The sequence below is a fragment of the Crocodylus porosus genome, unplaced genomic scaffold (assembly GCF_001723895.1).
Source record: "Crocodylus porosus isolate Cpor-Errol unplaced genomic scaffold, CroPor_comp1, whole genome shotgun sequence".
Taxonomy (NCBI): Eukaryota; Metazoa; Chordata; order Crocodylia; family Crocodylidae; genus Crocodylus; species Crocodylus porosus.
The window spans coordinates 5,060,482-5,082,942 of record NW_017728923.1 but is presented as its reverse complement, the minus strand read 5'-3'; the positions used below and the strand labels follow the sequence as shown (position 1 = coordinate 5,082,942).

At 46.4% G+C, this 22,461-nt stretch overlaps 1 protein-coding gene and 1 long non-coding RNA gene across 2 annotated transcripts in view; one reads left to right on the top strand and one right to left on the bottom strand.

Moving 5' to 3' along the window:
• NLRC3 (NLR family CARD domain containing 3) overlaps window positions 1–22,461 on the top strand; it is an 80,014-nt gene that overhangs the window by 37,975 nt on the left and 19,578 nt on the right. The window contains exons 4-9 of the mRNA XM_019539994.1: window positions 1,994–3,737; window positions 5,611–5,697; window positions 7,715–7,798; window positions 9,050–9,133; window positions 15,850–15,933; window positions 16,834–16,917. Of these exons, the coding sequence (XP_019395539.1) occupies window positions 1,994–3,737; window positions 5,611–5,697; window positions 7,715–7,798; window positions 9,050–9,133; window positions 15,850–15,933; window positions 16,834–16,917 (2,167 nt within the window). The remainder of the gene's footprint in view (window positions 1–1,993; window positions 3,738–5,610; window positions 5,698–7,714; window positions 7,799–9,049; window positions 9,134–15,849; window positions 15,934–16,833; window positions 16,918–22,461) is intronic.
• Window positions 6,594–15,570, bottom strand: LOC109313439. The gene is made up of 3 exons (XR_002102052.1): window positions 15,559–15,570; window positions 7,216–7,218; window positions 6,594–6,679 (listed from the first exon to the last, which is right to left on the bottom strand). It is a non-coding gene; the product is annotated as an uncharacterized LOC109313439 (long non-coding RNA).

Genomic DNA, 22,461 nt, shown 5'->3' with positions numbered 1-22,461 from the left:
AGGTGCATCACCTTGCACTTGTCTGTGTTGAAACCCATCCTATTCTTGTCCTATTTGTTTAATCAATTAAAATTACAAAATCAGAATCTGTTGTTTCAGTTTTGAGAGTGGTTTTTTTTTGTTTATTTCATTGTTTTGTCTAATGAGATTTTTTTATTTTATAGTGAATAATATGTTTGTGTCAGGAGTATAACTCTGTGTCTCCTGATCCAAGACTCCACACCTTAAGACTAATTTGTCTCGCCTCATTTCTCTGCTTTAGGCTGCACTCCAGTATAAGCAATTTTCTGGTGTTTTGCTCAATAATTACTTACCTAGGTATTGAAATTAAGCTTCAGTACTGCTTCTAGTGGGAAAGTTTGAATAGTGCAATCAGAGCTACAGCGTGTGGATGATAATTGCACAGAACAGGATTGAATAACACAATGGTTGAGGTCACCTTGAGTTTAATCCTCATTGTGTTTTGTTTCTGTCTATTAACATCTAGCAGAATCTGGACAAGCCGTGTGCTGTTTTTAAAAAGTAATGAGCAAGCGGTCATGATTATTTACAGTGCCAAGTGTGTTTTAGCACTGTACAAACACAAAGAAAAACCTGGTTCCCCTCTCAAAGGGTTTATCATCTGAATCCATCTGACTTTCAACCAGTTTTGTAATAAACCCCTTTGTGGATGTTCCCATTCAAGTATGAATGGTTTTCTCTGTTTATTTTATGTCTCCTGGGAATAATTTAAGTTGAGCATAATTAAGATGCTCTTAATCCACAATACTGGTGTAACTGGTGAAACTATTCTGGAGACATGCCTTTACATGGGCTAACTTATCCATTTGCTAACATGTAACTTACCTCCCCTCCTTCCATGTTTCTTCTGACTGTTTCCGAGTGCAAAGGAGTTTATGTTGTTTTAAAATAAAGCTGTGGAATCAAGAGTTTATTAAGAAAGGCAACTGAGAAAGATGTAAAAATCTGTAAAAACCACTTCCCACCTTGAATAAACACTCCTTTGCTTAGAGTCCTTAATGCTCAATTCAAAGTGACTGTGAGATGGCATGAGGACGTCCGCAGGAGTGTACAGCAGTGGCAAGATTCAAATGAACACCACTCTCCTCTAACAGCTCTGAATTTAGCCCCCAGGGTGGAATTGTATTGATGTTTCATTTGGGAATCGCAGACCTCCTTATTCCTGGGAAGCTTGCTGTGAATGGAAAACTTGCACTGAGACATTTGGAGCTGAACTTTAGCTATATTGGACTATATCTCAGCTTGTGGCAAAGCTGCAGTTGTCTAAGTTCAGTTGCTGAATGATGCTGGTCTGTTTATGGGACCTTTAGTGTGATAAAAGGGTCACTAATAGACATCATGATAACTCTGTGAGGTACATAGTTTCCTCACGATTTAATTTCCAGAGTACATGTTTCTGTTGCTGAGGGTGTCTCCCTGAAATAAATGATTTGCATTTATATAAAACCAGTGTTTTCTGTCAAGGCAATTTAACACAGGAGCAGTACCATTTCTGCCTTAGATTCTGCAGCATTGACAGGAAAGTGGCACGGAGAATTTATGACCATCATGGTAAAAAAATTGTCCCTTCCATGTTTAAACTTCATTAAGAAAAAACTCAAATTAAACTGGACAGATTACTATAAAGATGGAATAGAGGACAACTCTGTGACCTGGTTGGGGGACAGGTCAGGTGACCTCATCTATCTTTAACTTCTGTTATTCAGCTGGTTAACATTTATTGAAAGTTGCAGCTTCTGGTAAAGCTTTCTATGCTGACTTTCAGTCAATGTCTAACTAGAAAAAATCTTGGTAGCCAGTGGCAGGAGCAAGTACATTTATTGTTAGCTGATGAGTGTATATCCAAAGTGAGCACACATAACCTCTCATAGTCCCATCCACTGCCAATACCCAGTGGTTTTCAAACCTATTTTCCTGTGGTCGTGGCTATTTTCTGTCTTTTTAATCCGCTGTTTTTCTTCTGTCTATGCAGAACCTATGGTGCAAAAACATTTGGAAAGTCTCCAGAACCGCTATGGAAATGGCTTGGAGACTGGCCAGCTACGGAGGCTTACTAATCTTCTGCTGGTAGAAGGTTTGACAGATATCCAACAGAAAGAGCATGATGTCATGCAGCTGGAGGCCACCAAAGGCGTTAGGAATATATCCAAGAATATCCCCTTGGAGAAACTCTTCCTGCCTCTGTCTAAAGTCAGCATATGTCCTCGGATCTCTGTGACTGTGGGTGTAGCTGGGGTTGGCAAAAGCACTTTGGTGAAATTATTTGTCTACACATGGACAAAAGGAGAGATTAATAAGGACATCATATTTGTGTTGCCGCTTACCTTCCGGGAACTCAACACTTATGAGAAACTCTCTGCTGAGAGGCTCATCCGGTCAGCATTCCCTCACATAACAGAACCGACTTTTGTCTCCAATGGGACTGTCCGGACTCTGTTGATTCTGGATGGCCTGGATGAGTTTAAGACTCCTTTAGATTTTTCTAACACAGTAGTTTGCACAGACCCCAAAAAGGAGATTCAAGTAGACAACTTGATCACTAATATTATCCGTGGCAACCTGTTACAGGAGTTTTCCATTTGGGTCACTTCCAGACCAACAGCAGCCAGCCAGATCCCAGGTGGGCTAGTTGACCGGATGACAGAAATTCAAGGGTTTGGATCTGTGGAGATCAAGGAGTTCTTGGATCAGATGTTCCTTGACAACAAAGACTTGTCCCACCAAGTCTTCTATCATATCAAGGCTAACAGGTCTTTGCATGTTATGTGCACAGTCCCTGCTTTTTGCTGGATTTCTGGTACTTCAATAGGCTATTTTCTAAAGAACAGCACTGATCAGTCCCAGGAAGTAACAACTGTTCCAAAGACCTTAACAGAAATCTATTCATATTATTTTAAAATGGCATTAAGCAGTGATTGGCAGGATAAGCAGAGGGAGACTCCCAGGATAGAGCAAGCCATGAACAACACCAAGAAGGTGATTGGCAACCTGGGTAGGCTGGCATTTTATGGGCTGCTCAAAAAGAAGTACATATTTTATGAACAAGACTTGAAAGCCTATGGTGGAGATCTCCTAGCGCTACAAGGCGGCGTGTGCAGTAAGATATTACTCAAGGAAGAGATGCAGAACTTCACTGCATACTATTTCTCACATTTAAGCATTCAGGAGTTTTTAGCAGCCATGTATTACTACACTGCAGCAAAGCGGGCAATATTTGACCTCTTCACAGAGAGTGGGATGTCTTGGCCCAAGCTGGGTTTCTTCAATCACTTTAAGAATGCTGTCCAGCGATCACTGCAATTAGAGGATGGGCAGCTGGACATCTTTGTGCGCTTTCTCTCTGGCCTTCTCTCCCCACAGGTGAACAAGTTGCTGTCTGGTTGGCTCTTGGTAAAGGATGAGCAAAATAACTACAGAAGTCTGGTGATCAGTTTTCTCCAGAGCTGCTTGAACACTGACTACATCATCTCCTCCCGGACAGTAAATGTCATGCAGTGCTTGTATGAAATACAGCACATGGAGATTGCCAAGACAGTGGAGGAAGCTATGAAAAATGAGAGCTTAGCTGGGATGTTAAGTCCAGTGAACTGCTCTGCCCTGGCTTATCTCTTGCAGGTCTCTGAGGTGTGCATGGAAGAGACAAATCTCTCCAACTGTCTCACCTACAATATTTGCAAAAGTCTACTTTCCCAGCTTCTCTTCTGTCATAATCTCCGGTAGGTCATCATGGGGTTTCATCTGGGGAAAGGATATTGGGTATTTCCACATTTCTGTTGTGCCTGGTGCAAACTAATATATATTGAAAGGATATAAGATAATTATTTTATTCAAGACCAAACAGGTTGGTCTGCAAATTGAAATATATGTTGAGGATGGCAGGACTATGGGGTATTAGGACAGTATGGCCAGGAGGTGGAAAGTCAAGGCTCTTTGGTTCTGATCAGGGCTCTAGGACCATTGGGGGAGTCACATCTCATCACTGTGCCTGCCTTTTTCCACCTCTATAAGGGAGATCAAAATATTTGCCTACCTAGCGAGGGTTCTGGTAGACTTGCTCAGTCAATATCTTCTTAAGGCAATGTGCCCTTGGATGACAGGAGCCAAAGAAGTGAAAGTGCCATTGCTAATGGCCAAATCTGGTGCTACTTTAGGGCCTTCCTAAAACAGTGTCATCTTAACTATCTTGGCAGGTTGGCTTATCTTGCATTTTGGGGGCCTCTCAGGAGATCTGGGTTTTTTGCCGTGTGCACTGCTGGAGGTAACCAGGCTAATGTCTTCAGCAGAAGGCAGGCAGTTTTACTTGAACTACATTTTTGTTATATCCTTATCTCTGATAAGCCCCACCCTCACTATAGTTTTTTGGCTTCTCTATGGTATGGACCACGTTGGGGATTTCTGAATGGAATAGTTTTTCCCTTGAAAATACTGACGCATCAAAATTGAGACTTTTCCTAGGAGTGGACCAGTTAGAGTGGAATTTCTGGTCAGAATTAGAGAACAAGAGGCCTGCCTTAGCACAGAAAATAGTTTGATGATCAGGCTACTCATCTTGGATGTGGGAGAGCATGGTTTAGGTCCCTGTGCTACCTGACTCATAGCATGAATCCCTCCATCCCAGGGAAGTGCCCTGCCTTCCAGACTACTTGGACAAAGGGATATGTTCCTTCCTTCTGTTGGAAGTGTTCTACTTGGTATAAATAAATAAGCACGAACTTGCACAGAGACTAACTCCATAGCCCTGTGATGATGGCCCTCATGCAGGATGTTGATGAGCCCAGATCAAGTCCATGTTCTTATGAATACTTAATTATGTATACCAAGTAGAACAACTCCGGCAGGAGAGGGCCCTTCCCCAGAATACATAGTAGCCTGGTGTTTAGAGAATATGGGAAACAAAAGTGCAGGGATTGAAAGTGGTTCTCCCATGTTCTAGCTGATGGGGCTGCTCGCAGCAAGAGGAATGGAGGTGGAGTGGGATGGGGGCAGAGCTAGCCACAAGGGGCAGCAGTGCCACAAGGTCCTGACAGCTGGGCCAGGGCAGTGGTGGCATAGAGAAGGGTGGCATCAGCTTGTCTTCAGTCAGGCCAAGACAGCAGGAGAGGCCTGCTGAACCCCCCCAACATTGCAGCGGGATGGGGGGGTGGGGGCAGACTGCTGGCACCCCACCTTCTGCCTTACTCCCGGCTGGCGGCATCCAGGGGGGTTGCAGCAGGTAGAGTGTAAGGCAGCCAGAGTGATGCAGGAGGAGCCATCTTTGCCACTGGAGCCCCTGACCCATGCCAAGTCAATGCCCGGGTCTGGTAGGGTGTGCGGCAGCTGAGCCAGAGGCAGAACCCAGGTGCCCATAGGCCAGCCCAGGGTCCGCCTGCAAAATTGTCTGGCCACCACCTCAAGTTCAGTAGTCCCCTGTGCATTACCTCTTGATGGGGGTTGTTCTATGAACTTAAGAATGAAATAGCTCAGGACTTTTTCAATTTCAGAGAGCTCTTGCTTTTGGTTACATATAATGATTATTTCTATTTCTTCATTTCATTATTAAAAAAATGTTTTGTTCTGAGTCAGCAATTTCTATTTTTTTTTGTTGGCTAGGCTGGACAACAACCAGTTTAAGGACAATGTGATGGAGCTGTTGAGTAGTGTGCTGAGTGTGAAGGACTGTCAGATTCAAAAGATCAGGTACTGATTACTGGATAATGTTGATTAGCCAACATGATGGTAAGGATGATAATGGCATCATTTGTTGAAGTGCTGTGTCAAGGAGTGTGATATTTCTTTTAACAATTTCACATCCAGGGCAGACCACAATCCTCAGGAGGGGTAGGTGGAAAGATTGGCCAGTCCATTGGTTTGTCTCTGTCTACTTGCTAATGGCAATTCACAATTTAGTAGTGTAGCTCATGACTCATCCAAAACCCATGATCAGTACCACCTACCTAAGTTATCTTCAGGAAGATTTCAGTTTCTTTGTCATTTCTAAACCTGCTGTTTGGGTGGCAAGTCAATGATCAAGGAAGTGAGGATCATCACTGGTACTAACACTTTTACTAAAATACCTGATTCTCTGATTTGTGATTACCGAATGTCTTTTAGTGGAAATCAGAAATGGGCCTTAACAAGGAATAGGTCAAGATGCCTCAGACTGGGGCTATCACTGAAAGAGAGGTACAGCAAGTGTGTTTCCCCAGGCTGGAAGATGTTGTCTCTGGCCACATCTACATGGGGGTGCTTAGGCAATGGGCAGGAGGGGCAGGTGGGAGTGCCGGTGCTGCCCCTGCAAGCGCCAGCCGGGGAGTGGAGTGCCATTGAGCTTCCAGAAGCGGCTGCACTGATTGGCCAGAACGATCGGCCACCTTGGAATTGGCTGCGGGGGACCCCCCGCTCTGCCCAGGTTACTGGGGAAGCATGTGCCCCGCCGACTAAGGCAGCACCAGTCACCCATGCCTACATGTCGCCTACATCGACGTTGTTATGGCGCCATGCTTTAGTACTTTCTTTCGGAAACTAAAGCATGGCACAGTAACTGTCCATACTGCGCCGTGCGTGCAGCACATGGCTAGTTTTTACTGCTACTTCACCATAGCGGCATGCTAAAATGGGGGAGTGCGCTGCTACTGCAAAGTAGCTGCTGATCGCATGTAGACTCACATGATTGCTACATCTCTGTAGCGTGTCGTATGGCAATGTAGCATGTCACTATGGCGACATAGGGCGACATATAGATGCACACTCTGATCTGTTAAAATGATCTGCCTTTGTACATTAAAGGTATCAGTCCCTAAGTAATACCAGATCTTTCCAAGTCATCTGTGCAGAAAACTGTGCAGTGACATGTCCTGTCAGGTTGTATCTTCTTATACAGTAGGATTGGGATAGTGGGTCCAGGTGTGAGAACCCTGGGGCAGATGATTAAAGCAGGATGCTGAGTATGGGTATTGTGCAGTTAGTCTTAGCACTCTGCCCTAAATCACTGAGGCTAAGTTAATGATCCCTTCTCCTCTCCTTCTCCCCTTTGCAGGAGGAGACCCCTCTCCTGTCTGGAAGTAACAGCCCCCAAGCAGCCAGTCTGTCTTTTCCCACCTCTCTCTTTCTTTTTTTCCAGTTCTTTGCCCCAGCATAGACTCACTCCAGCTCCCTGCTGGCCAGCCTTAGCCTCAGCCTCAGCCTCAGCCTCAGGGATGCACAGCACCTTCTCACTGCCTGGCTGGGTTCCAGCTGGGGCGGAAGGGGTAGTCAGTTGTTGCCAGAGGGGGAGGCTGAAACATGAAGGATGGTTCCCAGTTAAGAGGCTGCTGGGGAAGCTGAGACTCATCCCTGCAATGAGCTCTACCAGCAGTCCAGGAGAACTACCCACAGGAGCTGGCCTTTTTCCCTGTCATTGCAGAGTCCCACCTCTTACTGTGCCTGAACCCATCCCTGAAAATGAAGCAGTCCCCAATTGACATGTATGTAGGGACTAACAGGTTAACAACAGGGCAATTTTAGCTGATTATTAATCAATGGAACTGTATTGTCCAACATGGGACCTCCACTATGCACTTCTTTTTATAAGAGGATCTCTCTCCTGTCCACATTTCTCAGTTGTCTCCTTCCTTAGCTGTTTGTGTGGCCAGCAGCGAGTTTGCAGAGATGTTCTGGGACAGAGATTGGACTCACCATCCTTATCCTGTAACACTTGATTTCTTTTTCTGGGCAGTTTGGCAGAAAACCAGATCAGCAACAAAGGAGCCAAAGCTCTCGCCAGATCCCTGATGGTCAACAGGACCTTGATGGTCCTTGAGTAAGTTGTATGAGTATCTTATCTGACATGAGCATGCTCTTTGGGTGGCTGTGTACACAAGTTTTCTTTAATTGTTTTCTTTTCCAAAACCTAGTAATTAAATTGGTGACTTCAGCTGACCTTAGTTTCTCCAAATTGGAGGATACTTTCTACCCAGTCTAACTGCTTCTCAGAAGCATCTGGAGGCGGGGGGGAAGTGGTGGTCAGTCACTGGAAGTACTAAAGATATGCAAAGTATTGTTGTTGGCTGACAAATGTGTACACACATATTTCTGCTCTCTACTAGATGAACACATGTTGGGTCAACTGTGTGCAAAGGCCTCTTGTCTCCTTCAACAGCAATCCCTGCTTCTAGAGAGGTGATATTCTGTCCCAGCTATTACACCGATTGACAGAGCAGTTTAGGGAAGGTGGATACTATTATATATCCTGCTGAAAGGATAAATTCAACAGGATATATAGTACTGAAATTTAGGAGAGGTAGAATGAAATGAAGCCAAGATTTTGTCCAAGATACTGTTTATGTCTACAGTATACTCTACCGTGCATGCTGACACACTTCAGCTAATTTTAAACTAATAGGTGCTCCTTGAGAGTGGCTACTTAACTTGCCTGAAAAGCTGTGCTCCATGATTCTGCTGCTACACTGGTTTTGATGTCTTAGCTAGCTAGTTTGAATCTATTCCAGACATGTCTACATGAGCTGCAGTCACTGCTGTGCAGTCATACCCTGGCGCTAGCTCCCTGACACTTTCAAAAAGTGCTAATAGAACTTTCATGACCACAGATTGTCACCGCTGCAATTATAGATCTTTGGTGAAGAACTGCATCTCCTTATCTGAACCCCAGGACCTATTCTGGCAGGAACAGGGTGACCTATCACCAACACTATGCCCTACCCCAGTTGGGTTCTTCCTGGAGGTCTTCCACCAAAGCACCAGCTAGGTCTCAGATTCTTAATATGAGAGACCCAATGTGATCATATTGCTGAAGGAATTGTAACTGCAGGATGCAACCACCTGTGCCTCAGATAATGGAAGAAGTGCTCCTGATGATCTCAAGGGGCTTGGCAAACTGAGGCATTCTTTCTGGGGTGCAATCAGACCCACTAAATGCTTTCTGCTTGGGACATCTTACAGAAATCAGAGACAGCTGGTGGCAAAAGTGTATTTCTGTCTAGTTCAAGTCTAGTTCTGATTTCCTAACTTTAGCTTTTCTGCCTGTCTTTGCCTACCCCTGTCCTCTCCCCAGCCTCCGGAGCAACTCTATCGGACCTTCAGGGGCAAAAGCACTTGCTGAAGCACTGAGAAAAAACCAAAGTCTTCTTTCCCTGAAGTAAGTGCATTTTAAATGTGTTTTACCTTCATCATATTCTTCTGAAGGCAGCTTCATAGAGGAAATGAACATCTAAGAGACCACTGGGAAAATGTCTCATGTTCAGGTTATGAACAGTCATAGACTAGAAGATGTTTAAATGTCTTAGAGTGAAAAGATCCTGGGTATTAAGTGAATCTGTTAGCCCAGGGCAGGTATACTCAGCTTGCACCGTATAGTGGTCAAAGTACAGTAGACATCAAAATTGGAATAACCCCTGGAATAACCACTGGAATAAGCCGCATCCTGGAATAACCCCTTCCACACCACCAGGGCTTTGGCAGAAGCAAATACCCTTAAGGGTATGTCTATGCTACCACTTAGGATTGACCTAGAAGGCTGCCCTTAACTAGCCTGGCATACATGAGCTGTCCCTCCTTGTCCTTATCCACTTGCCATGGCTGCATGTTGAACACAGAAGTGGGTGGACTGATTCATAGAAGGGTTTGAGCAGAGCCCTTCTAGAAGTCAGTCATCTTGCTTCTTGTCTCTCCTTCCCTACTTAGTTCTGATTATGGACAGTAGAGAGGGAAATAAGTCGTAGAAGGGCCAGACCCCAAGTGCTCTTGGACTTCCTGAAATTTTTACCATTAGCTTGGGTAAACTCTGAATACACTGCTGGGAGGATTGGATGAGGGAAAAAGTCAGCTTTGGAATCTGGCATTTAGGAGAGCTAGCAGGGTTGGTTGGACTGTTGCCAGAGGCAGAACTAATGTGAATGATTGCTAGGTTTGGGCTGGAAACTAGGTCTTGGGGTGACCCTACTTGGCAACATAAAGAAACCCTAAGATTTCATCTGAGTTTTACAAAGGAACAAGCACAAGATGTTTCAAAAAGTCTAGTTAGTTCTTCATAGCTTCCCAGGTGGTTTGGTGATGTGTTCAGTGAAGCTGCTGCCTCTTTACAGTAATACATTGGTTTATGGTGTCACTCATGGCAAAGGGACTGTTCCACCCATTACAGATACCATGCATGACATGCTTCAGACTGAGAGAGGCACATAATTGTTGCTGCAGGAGACCACACAGTGATAGGCACATACTGTTCACACCGTTTTCTTTGTCATCATCACTCTTATTTAATGTGACAAGGTCAGGTTTGGGGCAAATTCTCTTTCACATCATTATGCTCAACAGTCTAAAATTAGCACTTCCACATGCCTTTTACCTTGGCTTTGAGGATGAAATGAGAAGAAAATGGTTTGGCCTATGCGGATTTGGATATATTGAGGTTTAAATGAACATGGACTGAAATCAAAGGTGTAGGGGAATACTTTTTTAGGTCAGCAGTCATCAGCCTGGCAAGGTTGTGAACCAGACTGACCCAGTTCAGTTCTGGTATGGGCAGGTGCTAGGACCCAGCTGCTGCCACCACTTTTCCTAGGGGGAGAGCAAATGCTGCCAAAACCTATGTCTGTTGGCTGGATCAAGTGGCTTATGGGCTGGATCTAGCTTGTGGTCTGTACGATGCTGACCCCTATGCTACGTATCAAACTTGCTGTATTTTTCACTTCATTACTATGCACCTGTTGTAATGAGCCTTATCCTCCTCACCCATGGCAGCATAAGTCAGGAATAGCTCATCTGAAGTCAGTGAATTTACACCAGTGAGAAACTCTGTTAACAGAATCAGGCCAGAGACAAAATTAGCTTAATTATATGTAATAACTTACAAACCCTGCTGGGTATCTAGAGGAGGGTAGGGTGCAGAGCCCCAGAGAACAGTGCAGTAGGAGGGAATTAGAGGGGCCATTTTACTTGCCCCAGGCACTCAGAGACTCTGGCTTCTGCTATCACATCTCTTTCTGCCCCGTGCCCAGCAGCAGCTGGTTTAGCGGCATGAAGCCCCAGCACCCAACCACTGCTGCTCTGGCTCACACTCTCTATTCCAGCGCCCAGGGCTGGTGCCCTGCACGTCCCTCCTAGTAATGCTACTGGATCAGGCCCATGTGATCTAGCGATTGGCTGACATTTGAATGGGCCAGTTTGTGGGAGTGTATCCAGTGTCTTGTTCTTGTCGTTTGCAAAACCAAGCCAGTTAGTTGGATTGAAAGGTGCTTAGTCCTTGTTCAGGGTCTGGTTATCTCCTCTTTTCTCTTTCCATGGACCAAATACCTTTCATAGTTAGTAGGGTTGGAAGGGACCTGAGCAGATCATCAAGTCTGACCCCCTGCCTTGGCAGGAAAGAGTACTGGGCTCAAACAACCCCAGCAAGGTGACTGTCAAGCCTCGTCTTAAAGACCCCCAGGGTAGGAGCCAGCACCTCTTTGCTTGGAAGCTGATTCCAGATCCTAGCCGCCCTGACCCTGAAATAGCACCTCCTGATCTCTAATCTGAATGTATGCTCTGGCAGCTTGTGACCATTATTCCTGGTCACTCCTGGTAGTGGTCGGGGGAACAGGGACTCCCCCAATGCCTGCTGGTCCCCTCTGACTAGTTTTTAACAGGCCACTAGATCCCCCAAAGCTTTCTCTTATGGAGGCTGAACAGGTTCAGGTCCTGTAGCCTGTCCTTGCAGGGCCTGCCCTGCTGCCCTCTGGTGATACGAGTGGCCTCCTCTGGACCCTCTCTATGTTGTCCACATCCCTCTTGAAGTGCAGCACCCAGAGCTGGATACCGTACTCCAGCTGTGGCCTGACCAGTGCTGTTTAGAGGGGGAGAATCACCTCCTTGGACCTGCTTCACCTGAGGTGTCTCACAGGATTGGAGGTAGGATATGGCACAGCCGGCTCTCGCAGAAGGATCCTGGCTGAGGCCAGCAACTGCTGTTAGAGGTGTGCAGGTAAGGGAGCACTGTGGGACGTGTCAGTGTAGCAGGGCACCAAGATGTGCCTGCTCCTTCAGGAGAGCAAGCAGTGTGAGAGGCGGCTTGCAGGTGGCAGAGGGGAGCTCATGAGGGACTCACCTGAACAGCAGAGGGCTGAGGCTGGAGCTAGATGAGCCCCCATCCTGCTCTGGGCAGGGAGTCCATCCCTGGCAACCAAGAAGTGAGGAGTTCCTGGGTGCAGGGCTCCCAAAGGGACCTGGATTTGGGGTTGAACAACTCTGCAGGGCTGGGAACAGAAACAAGCTCCCAGGAATGAGAAAGACTGGGTTTACAGATGAGTGGTCTGCCTTTATATGAAACACCTAGAGGGATGGAGATGTCTGCCAGGGGGTGGTGGTGTTTCCTATTCATTTGAGTTACACCAGTAGGTTAGCCTTGCCCCTTGCTAGGACAGGATTAGGGCCTATGTCGAGAACCGGTGGCCCAGGAGTCTCGGGCTGTGGGTGGAGCCCAGTGACAAGCCCAGAGTCTGGCAAAAGGCTGAGACCGAGACCAGAAGGTGCAAGAGCCCAGGGAGAGAGCCACTGGGGACTTATTGGGATTATTTTCATTTTAAGGCCTGTTGGCAGCCTCCCTGAATTAACTAGCTGTTTATAGTTGTACTTATATGACTATGACTATGCAGCATCCCCTATCCTTGCTAACGCTGCGGGAGGACAAGTCGCATTGCCCCACCAGGCAGCATCCTGAATGATTGCTAAATCACGGAGCAATTCCTGAGGAGGTCTCCCTTCATCTGTGGTGGAGATTTTGACCATCTCAGCCGTCCTCCTAAGGGACACCCATCCCCAACATACCGATGACACCACTTTCTCCCCAGCACTGAGGGAGGATTTGGCACTGGTTTCCTAAGGGGAATCCATCTGGAATTTTAATTGGGAAATAGAAAGGGACTGAAGACACAGTAGTAGGATAGAAAGAGGCACAAAATCGGAGGCTTTTTTGTGGAGTTTTTGAGATGAAGAAGGAGAGATTTGGGCCTCTGCAGATGGTCAAAGAAGAAAACAATGCTTTAATGTTTAACCCCCCCCCCAAAAAACCAAAAAAACCCAACCTTTCCCCCCAAAAACCCAAAAATAACCCACCTATAACAAGTGTCCTTCAAATAAATAATTAAAATGGTGGTTATTCTCTGCCCACCTCTTTCACTTTCTTCCTGCCCTTCCTGTGACTTAATGACATTTCCAAACATTCATATGTCTCTTAAGGCATTCAAAGTTGGTACTTGAACCACCTCTGGTGGCAGTCTATCCCAGACCTTGGGGGCTTGGACAGTAAAGGAGTTCTTCCTTATGTCCAGCCTGAAACAGTCATGGAGGAGTTTGTGACCGTTCAACCTTGTCATCCCGTGGGGCGCTCTAGTGAACAGAGTTAGAACTGGAAGGGACCTCAGGAGGTTACATCTGTTGGTACCCAACAAGACCTCCTGAAATGTAGCCCGTCACTGCTGGGTGCCATCATCTCCTATCCATTAGGCAGATGGAAATGTCTTATCCGAACTTAGGAGAGAGGGCCCAGAGGGACAAAGGCTGATATCCAAGGGCCCCAGAGAAACTCATGCCCTGCATCCAGCACAGCAGAGAAGAGCACTGGGCAGAACCCAGGGCCCTGGCCCACAGAATTCTTCCTCCCCCCGACACCCTCTGCAAAGAGCATAACTTTGTGTAAGGCGTGCATCTGGCTGTGAGACAACACGCTGTCTTTATTTACTTTATTATTTAGCCACCACTCCTGTTCTTGTAATAAATTGCTGCTTTGCATGGGTTTATTGAAGCAGCCTACATCATTGGCCAATATGACTCAACAGGTATTTAAAAATCAAGCTACTTAAAATACAAAACACTCTCCCCAATGTGACATTTACGTCCATGGAATATATGGCTGTCTGTACACATGCTCAGGGGTGGGGGACTGTTTAATTAGAGTGGTTCGCAGGCAACTGCTCCAATAAAAACACCTCACTGTCACTTGTATTATGCCCCCATGGGTTTAAAAATGCCTGAAGGATGCTTTATCTAGGCCTCATTCAACAAGATTTGGGTAAAGCATCCCAACAGCCATTTTTAAACTTACGAGGGCTTCTACATGTGACGATGAGGCCACAGTGGAGCGTTCAAATTAGATCATGAACCAGCATGTATATAGGCAGCTCTTGAAACTCATATATGTATATATGAGTTTCAAGAGCATCAATCAATGATTCCTGGAACAGGCAAATAGCAACAAAGGGATTTTCTTCAGTTCTTCTTGACTCTAGCGAGCAGAAGAACTGGGAAGCTGGCAAGGAGAATAGGGAGTGCGGTATTCCAGGAGTGCAGAGCTAGAAAAGGCCTCTCAAGAGCTGTTATAAATAAAGAGTTGTATTCTCAGTGTACAGCTACTTGCCACTGCACTGGTAAGCTAAGGGGCTTCAAACGTGTGAAGTGGATGCATTCATTTGAACTTCTTACCCTGCTGGAGCCGTATAAAAAAGTAACTGCAAATCAGACCCCCAATAGATTAAAATCTGTCACCGAGACTTTATTCACACTCCAGTCCTTCCAGCAAAGATTTGAGAGCAATAGGTGTGGACACATTGGAGCTCTGGTTTTTGCTATATTTGTATTGCTCTCAGCTTACCCACAGGTAACAAGCAGATTGTAATAGCTGCTGCTTTTCTGAAATTTCCCCTTTTGAAACAGCTCTTGATGTCTGTGTGTCCATACCCAAGCATCCTGAGAGCCGCCCTGGGGCAGCAGAGCCCCCCTTTCACCAGCAGAATTACCGCCCCCTTGCTAAGCAGTTTCTGCTGTCCAGTTGCTGGCAGAAAGCACAAGGAGACACTCCCCTACCTTCTGCCAGCTCTGGTGGTCTTTACAGAGCCTGATGCCTCTGCAGGTTGCACCCTGCTCTGGTGGCAGAGTTGCTGTGGAGGCATGCAGAGTCACTAGCAACATGTAACTGCATGTCTGGTAGTTGGATGGTGGCAACTGCTGCTGCCAGGACTTCCAGCAGGAAATCAGAGTATCATCAAGGCCTGACTGAGTTGTCCCAGTAACTCTAGGGGCACTACCATGGGTGGCGTGGAGCATCCTAGGACAGTGTGGGAGTCCTGGTGAACATGCAAGTCACCAGGGAATTCTCAGCAGATGCAGCAGGATTATCACTGGTGAATAACTGATTTGCTAGTTTGCCGGCAACTCCAAAGAAAGCACTAGTATTTCATTTTGGTTCAAACTGAAACAGAAAGCTTTTGGAATTTTTGATGAATAAAAACATTCAATGAAAAGTGTAGGGTTCTGTTTATTTTTTGAGATTGCAATGTTTTTAACACTTATTTTTTCTAAAAATAAAACACAAGCACATTTCAAAGAAAAATAGAATTTCAAATTTACAAATCAAAATGTGTTAAGGAATGCTAAGACAAAGTGTTTGATCTTTCAAGGTTTTTTTTTTTTGAGTGAAACACGTTGGTGAAATCAGTATGGCTTCAGGAAACAATTTTGCTGATAAAACTGATTTTTTTCAGTGAAAAACTTGTCAAAAACATCTAATCTGGGTGTTGTGACATAGCCTAAGACCCCAGTGCATTGAGAATGGGGGAGGGAGGATGGAAAGGACAAGAGCTTTCTTAAAAATACGAGATGTTCGTGGCAGGAGAGGAGTCCCCCAGGGCCAAAGGGTGGAACAGAGACCCCAGAGCAAGGAGTCTTGTTGCAGCAAAATTGGAACCACAGGGGATTTTTCTACTCTTCTCTGAATCTCCATGGGCTCAATGTATGTAATCTGATGTGGGCAGGGAAAGTTTTCAACTGTCTTTGGCTTTAATTCCTAGCTGTTCACAGTAATCATGTTTTTTTTTTCTCTTGCAGCCTTCAGAATAATGTAATAAAGGAGGAAGGTGCTAAGTTCTTGGCGGAGGCCCTTTTAACAAACCACAAGCTGATGACTTTGCAGTGAGTGCTCCCATGTGGATTTCTTTCTGCTCCCTCTCATGGCCATCTGCAAGGGTGGCAGTTGAGGAAATCTCTGCCTCTTGATGCTAATCCCACTTCATGGTTTGGCCTCCCAGCCACTACCAGATGGAAGCACAAGCAGATGTGGTAGCTGCCCAGGCCCCACAGTCTTACTGTTTTCCACGTCTCCCCTTAGATACGTGATCATGTCTTTGTGTTCCAGTTAACATGGCTTCTCTTTCCATGGTTGGTTGTGCCTGGGCCCCAGACACAAGAGTGCCATCATCTCACATAAAGGAGCTGGCACTGCTTGCTTCAAAGCTGGCCTCTGTTTGCAAAGGACCATTTCCCCTCAAGCCCACTCACCTGCCAGTACTCTAAAACAACAGAAATGCCAGTGGGCAGAGGATGTGGTCAGGGTAATTCCTCTATTAAGGGAGCTGAAGGGGACAAAGCAGAGATGCTTGGTAGGACACATGCTAGACAGCATAATGAGTCATGTGAAGGAGGTGTCCTTTATTTCCTGGTCTGTGTTTTCCTGGTTCACACTGTTTATTTTAGCCATTAAGGTCACATCTAGCGGGGTACATTTCAGAGTGAATATATGTCAAGGTGAGAATGGCTGATAATGTCACTGTCATAGTCATTACTGATAAAATCACTCCTGACATTTTGTCATCCTCCACTCTAATGCAGTAAGTCCACACACTGTCTGATGTGGGGCATCCATCCACAGATAATTTGAGGCTTTGAGTTTAGTAGGTGGAAATAGTTGCACTTGCATGGATGGAAGTTTATGGTGAAACTCTGCAGAGAATGGTATAGTCATAGTGAACGTGTGTTACTGATGAGATGATTCTTACATTTGGGAGTTTATGGCTACTTTCCTCTTCTTTGCAGCCTTCAGAAGAACTCCATCGGGCCCCAGGGTGCGAAACAAATTGCTGAAGCACTGAAGCAGAATGGGAGTCTCAAGGAACTAATGTAAGAAAGACAGAGAAATTCCAGTTTAACAGAAAGATGGAATTGACAGAGTGATCATGATACTAACTTCTGAGACCCTTGGATCTATCCCCATCTGCTGGGACTTGTACAATAAGGGTCATATTTTGACACCTTCATTGAATTGTAGTAAGTGGGGTGTTTGTAGATTGTTATAAGAACTACTTATTGGTCCTAAGTTATTGTTTGCTTTGCAAACTCTGGGGTGGGAACTTGGGAATTCATTTCAGAACCATGGAGGAAACATATTTTTGTACTTACAGGGCACATCTACACAAGTCGCTACTGCACAGTCATTACTGTACTTTTCTTTAATATTTGTATTAGCAAGCACTAAATACATGAACAGTAACCAGAGTTACTGCACTGTAGCATTGCCGAACATCTTTTAGGTGATGCTACTGTGCAGCAGCCTAATAATACTGCATAGTAGCATATCAGCACTGTCCATGCTGTGACGTGCTATGGCGCAATATTTTTTGGCTACTGTGCAGTCAGTGTCTTGTGTAGATGCATCCATAGGAAGCATATTTTTGCATTCACTGATGTTTCCATATGGCATATCATCATGTTGTGAGTCATGTATGAGGGAGCAAACACTAACACACAGGAACAGCTTTACATGTATGAATGCATGTGGGGACATTGCCTGGAATTCTCTTTCAGCTAGTGGATGACCAAAATGTGGACTAGGGGAGTTCATCTGCATGTGCAGTTAGCATGTGACAAAAAACTCCAGTGCAGTTCATGCAGAGTTTATTGATCCCAGGTGTCACATTTACACATGCACCCAGGACCACAGCACATTGAGTCAGGGCAGAGCAACCCCAGTTGGCAGGGAACCAAGGGGGTCAGCTGCTTCAGCCTGGCTCAACATACTGCAGAGGAGCTGGCTGGAGCATGAGGATGCCACAGTGTGGCCACATCTATGTGAGATGCTGACTAGTTCATTACTACTGTGCAGTAGTATCATGTGGCAGGAAGCATGACATGAAGCTACTGTGCAGTAGTAATAAGTTACTGCTCAATCAGGATCACCTAAAAGCCTTTCAGTGACACTACTGCACAGTAACTCTGGTTAATGCATAGTCATTTAGCACTTGTGTATACAAGTACTAAATGCCTGCCCAGTAACAACTGCACAGTTAGCATCTCATGTAGATGCAGTCTGTGGGGCTAGCTGGCAGGCAGCCCCTGTATTGTAGTATACTTGTGCCCCAGCGACCTCTGGTCACTGTCCACATGTGTTTCAGTGGACATAATTACTCTGCTGTAGGACAGTACTGTCTTACAGAAGAATTAATTAATTTACTGTGCCCTAATACAGCATATGTGTAGATGGTGATGTTTTACTGTGGACCTAATCAGCTCTTCAGTAAAGTGCATGTGTAGATGCATCCGAGGACATTTCTGTGCCTCTGGAGGGTCATAACAGGGGCGCTTGCATGTCCAGAGCGGTAAATGTGGTTCCTATTTTCAGGAAGGAGGATCCAAGTAATTATAGGCCAGTCAGTCTCAACTCCATCCTTGGAAAGGTCTTTGACAAGTTAATGAAGGATCATATCTGTGGGACTCCAGTGGGAAAAATAATGCAGCAGGGAACCCAGCACGGATTTGTAGCAGGTAGATCATGTCTGGTTTTATTTTATGACAGGGTCACAAAATGCTTAGACGCAGGAATAGAGGTGGATGTCGTTTTCTTGGACTTTAGCAAGGCCTTTGATACAGTATCTCATCCTATTCTCATAAATAAATTAAGAGGCTGTGACATAAGTATTTACACAGTCTGGTAGATGGCAGATTGGCTTAGCGGTCATGCCCAGAGATTGGTAGTAGACGGGTCGGTATCGACTTGGAAGGATGTGTGTAGTGGGGTCCCGCAGGGTTCGGTCCTCGGACCTGTACTCTTCAATATCTTCATCAGTGACTTGGATGTGGGTGTGAAGTGTACTCTGTCCAAGTTTGTGGATGATACTAAATTGTGGGGTGAAGTGCACACTCCGGAGGGTAGGGAACAATTGCAGGTAGACCTGGACAGGTTAGACAAGTGGGCAGTACGCAACGGGATGCAGTACAACAAGGGCAAGTGCAGAGTGCTGCACCTAGGGCGCAAAAATATCCAGCACACCTACTGGCTGGGAAGTGACCCTCTCAGCAGCACAGAAGTGGAAAGGGATCTTGGAGTCACAGTGAACTCCAAGATGAACGTGAGTCGTCAGTGTGATGAAATCATCAGCAAAGCTAACCGCACTTTATCATGTATCAGCAGATGCATGACAAATAGATCCAAGGAGGTGATACTTCCCCTCTCTGAGGCATTGGTCAGGCTGCAGTTGGAGCACTGCATCCAGTTTTGGGCGCTGCACTTCAAGAAGGATGTTGATACCCTCGAGAAGGTCCAGAGAAGGGCTGCTCGTATGGTTAGGGGCTTACAGGACAACCCCTATGAGGAGAGACTGAGGGACCTGGACCTCTTCAGCCTTCTCAAGAGAAGGCTGAGAGGTGATCTTGTGGCCACCTACAAATTCATTAGGGGGATGCAGAAGGGATTGGAGATGCTCCGTTCACCAGGTGCCTCCTGGGTTAACAAGGAACAATGGTCACAAACTGACAGAGAGCAGATATCAGAAAATACTTCTTCATGGTAAGGGTGGCCAAAATTTGGAATGGGCTTCCAAGGGAGGTGGTGCTCTCCCCTACCTTGGGGGTCTTTAAGAGAAGGCTGGATGGGCATCTGGCTGGGGTCATCTGACCCCAGCACTCTTTCCTGCCTAGTCAGGGGGTCAGACTCGATGATCTGTTGAGGTCCCTTCTGACCCTGGCATCTGTGAATCTATGAAAAGTCATTCCTACACTTTAATCAGGTAATCCAGAGTTGGTTCCAAGTTACACTGTGGTTATCCATGAGGTGAAATAGGGCTTTGCCCATTATTTTCACTTGGACAGATGCTTAATACGTGGTAAAGTCCTGGTCAAGGGCAGGGAATTCCACAGGATTCCCTGTGTAGGACTGCCTCTGCATTCTTCATTTGAGAGTTAGGATTGGCCATCTCTTTGCCTCTCTCCCCAGTTCCCATCTGCAAAAGAAGTGAGCACCTAGCCCACATCTAACCCTATGGACATCTAAAAGCTGTTTAGGGCAAAGGAAAATGTTGGCCCAAGAACAGCCGAGGAAAAACTGGGAAGTAGGCAGGAAACCATAAGGTTTGCAAATGTAAGAGCAGGGAGGTTCAGGAACAACCTTCCAGAAGAAGTGGGGACAAAAAAGCTCTAATGGTTATGGAAGGAATTGTCTGAAGTGATGTCTGGGATAGTAGGGGCTGGATGTGATAGACAGGCTGTCCTTTCCAATCCTGCATCTTCTGTTTCTAATATCTGAATGAGTATCAGCAGTGTGCGCAGATCTCTGGGTCAGCCTTGCATGGCCTCTGTGCCTTGGGCAGTCTGCAGCACCTGCATTGCCTCCTGACTGCCTGGTTCCACTGCAGATGCATGGCCAGTGATTTCCATTACAAAAGGGAGGACTTCTTACTGTGCAAGGGAGCTGCCCATTTTACATCTCTGGAGGAGTCTTTGGTACATGAGGAGGTTAACATGCATCTCCCACTGCTCCCTGCAAAGCATCCATCCACCATCACCCCAGCTCCAGCATAGGTCAGTCTCTGGGGATGGGAAGAGTCTTCTGTGGGAACAGGGGAAGGGGAGGATATTCCTGTGGTGCTGGCTAGTCTGCTTCTCATAAAGGAAGAGAGAGAGCGAGCTCTGCAGTAGAGGGGACTTGCTGCACACAGCTCAAAAGGGCTTGAGCTGGTCACCTCATTATCCTGTTAAATCATACCATTGCTGGAAGCAATACCTTCTAGCAGGAGTTTCTAATCAGGAAGACTGTGATGCCACTACAGTAGGGTGGGCAAAATACAGCCTGTGGACAGGGTCCAGCCTGCCAACTGACTAGATCCAAGCCAGTGCTGTCTCCAGTGCTGCCCTGCTCCTCTCACCTCCAGTGGGAGCTGCCCAATTGAAGTTTCCCCCAACATGCCTGGAGCAGTACAGCAGGGGCAGGAGGAGCTGCCACTGGAGTCAAGAGGAGCAGAGCAGCACCTGGCTGGCTGCAGCCACACCAGGAACAACCCCACCAGAAGCTGCATGCTGGCTGGGCCTGGGACCAGGCTGGTGGGCACGTGGCATGGGCTGCCCCGAGCAGGGTTCAGCCCCATGCAGAGTGCCACAGGGGCAGCCACAAACCATGCCACCTGGGTAAACTCTGCCACATATGGCCCTCCCCCCACCTCCTCCTCCCTGGTGCAACACTCAGCTGGCTCCCAGGCAGCACCCCCCCACTGGGCAGTGCATGCAGGGAGTGCATCATGGTTTGGCCCAGGCCCTGGCCTAAGCTATCACTGTCCCATGACTCAACCCCATAATCCCAGACTTGCCTGCCTGTCCTGCTTCTGAACACTGGTCCCTGTCCACCCAAAGCTCAATAGGGAGTTTTAGTGAGTTGTTACACCGGAGGGGGCCGCTGACCTGCCCATGACAGCTCATCAAAACTCCCAGACCCAAATAATTGCCCACCCCTGCACTAGATTTATATGTTCCCATGGTCAGGGCAGCTCAATGCATCTGGCAGCAAGCTGGGCAAACTTCCCTTCCCAGAGAGTGTCAGTGAAAAAGCCTAAGCTCTGGGAACAAACATCAGGTGCAGTCACTGTTCTTGCCAAACTCATGGCTCTGGCATTAGCTGTGCCTTGCACTCAGCCACCATCCGGGTCTGGCCCTGTCCAAGAAGCAGAACAAGATGCATTTGTTTGCTCTGAAATTTCCTTAGGAGAAGGTAATCAGAGGGGGGCTGTCCCATCAGGTGATGAAGTGGTAGAGGAGCCCTTGTGTCAGTTTCTACCAGTTGTTGTCATAAGCAAATTGGAGAATTATGAGCTAGTTAAATGACCGGAAGATGGATAGTTAATTGAGAGTAATCTAGAGTGACCCATGCAGTTCTAGACTCTGCATTTTAAGAAGGATTTAAAGACGTTTAAAAGGGTCGAAAGACAGGTGATAAAGATGATGTAGAGGTTGGAAGGCAAGCCATACAAGGAGAGGACCAGGCTTGTTCACCTTGCAGAAAAGACAATTGAAGGGGACATAACAGCAGTCTTCTACTATCTGAAATAGTATACAGGCTCTACTTTAGCTATCGCCCCCACTCTCCCCAAGACAAAATGCAAAGTGTTTGTCATGGGAGACTACATCCTGAGGGGACTGAGGGGACAATTTGTCGGAGCCCGAATCTGAGACATTGTGGAGAAGATCCCTAAACTCCTCCAGCCCGCTGACTACTACCCTATGCTCCTTATCCATGTGGGCACAAATGACATGGCTTGGAGAGCTCCCAGCCGGGTCATAGTTTCATAGTTTCATAGTAGCTAGAGTCGGAAGGGACCTAGGAAGATCATCTAGTCCGACCCCCTGCCTTGGCAGGAAAGAGCACCGGGGTCAGATGACCCCGGCAAGGTGCTCATCTAACTT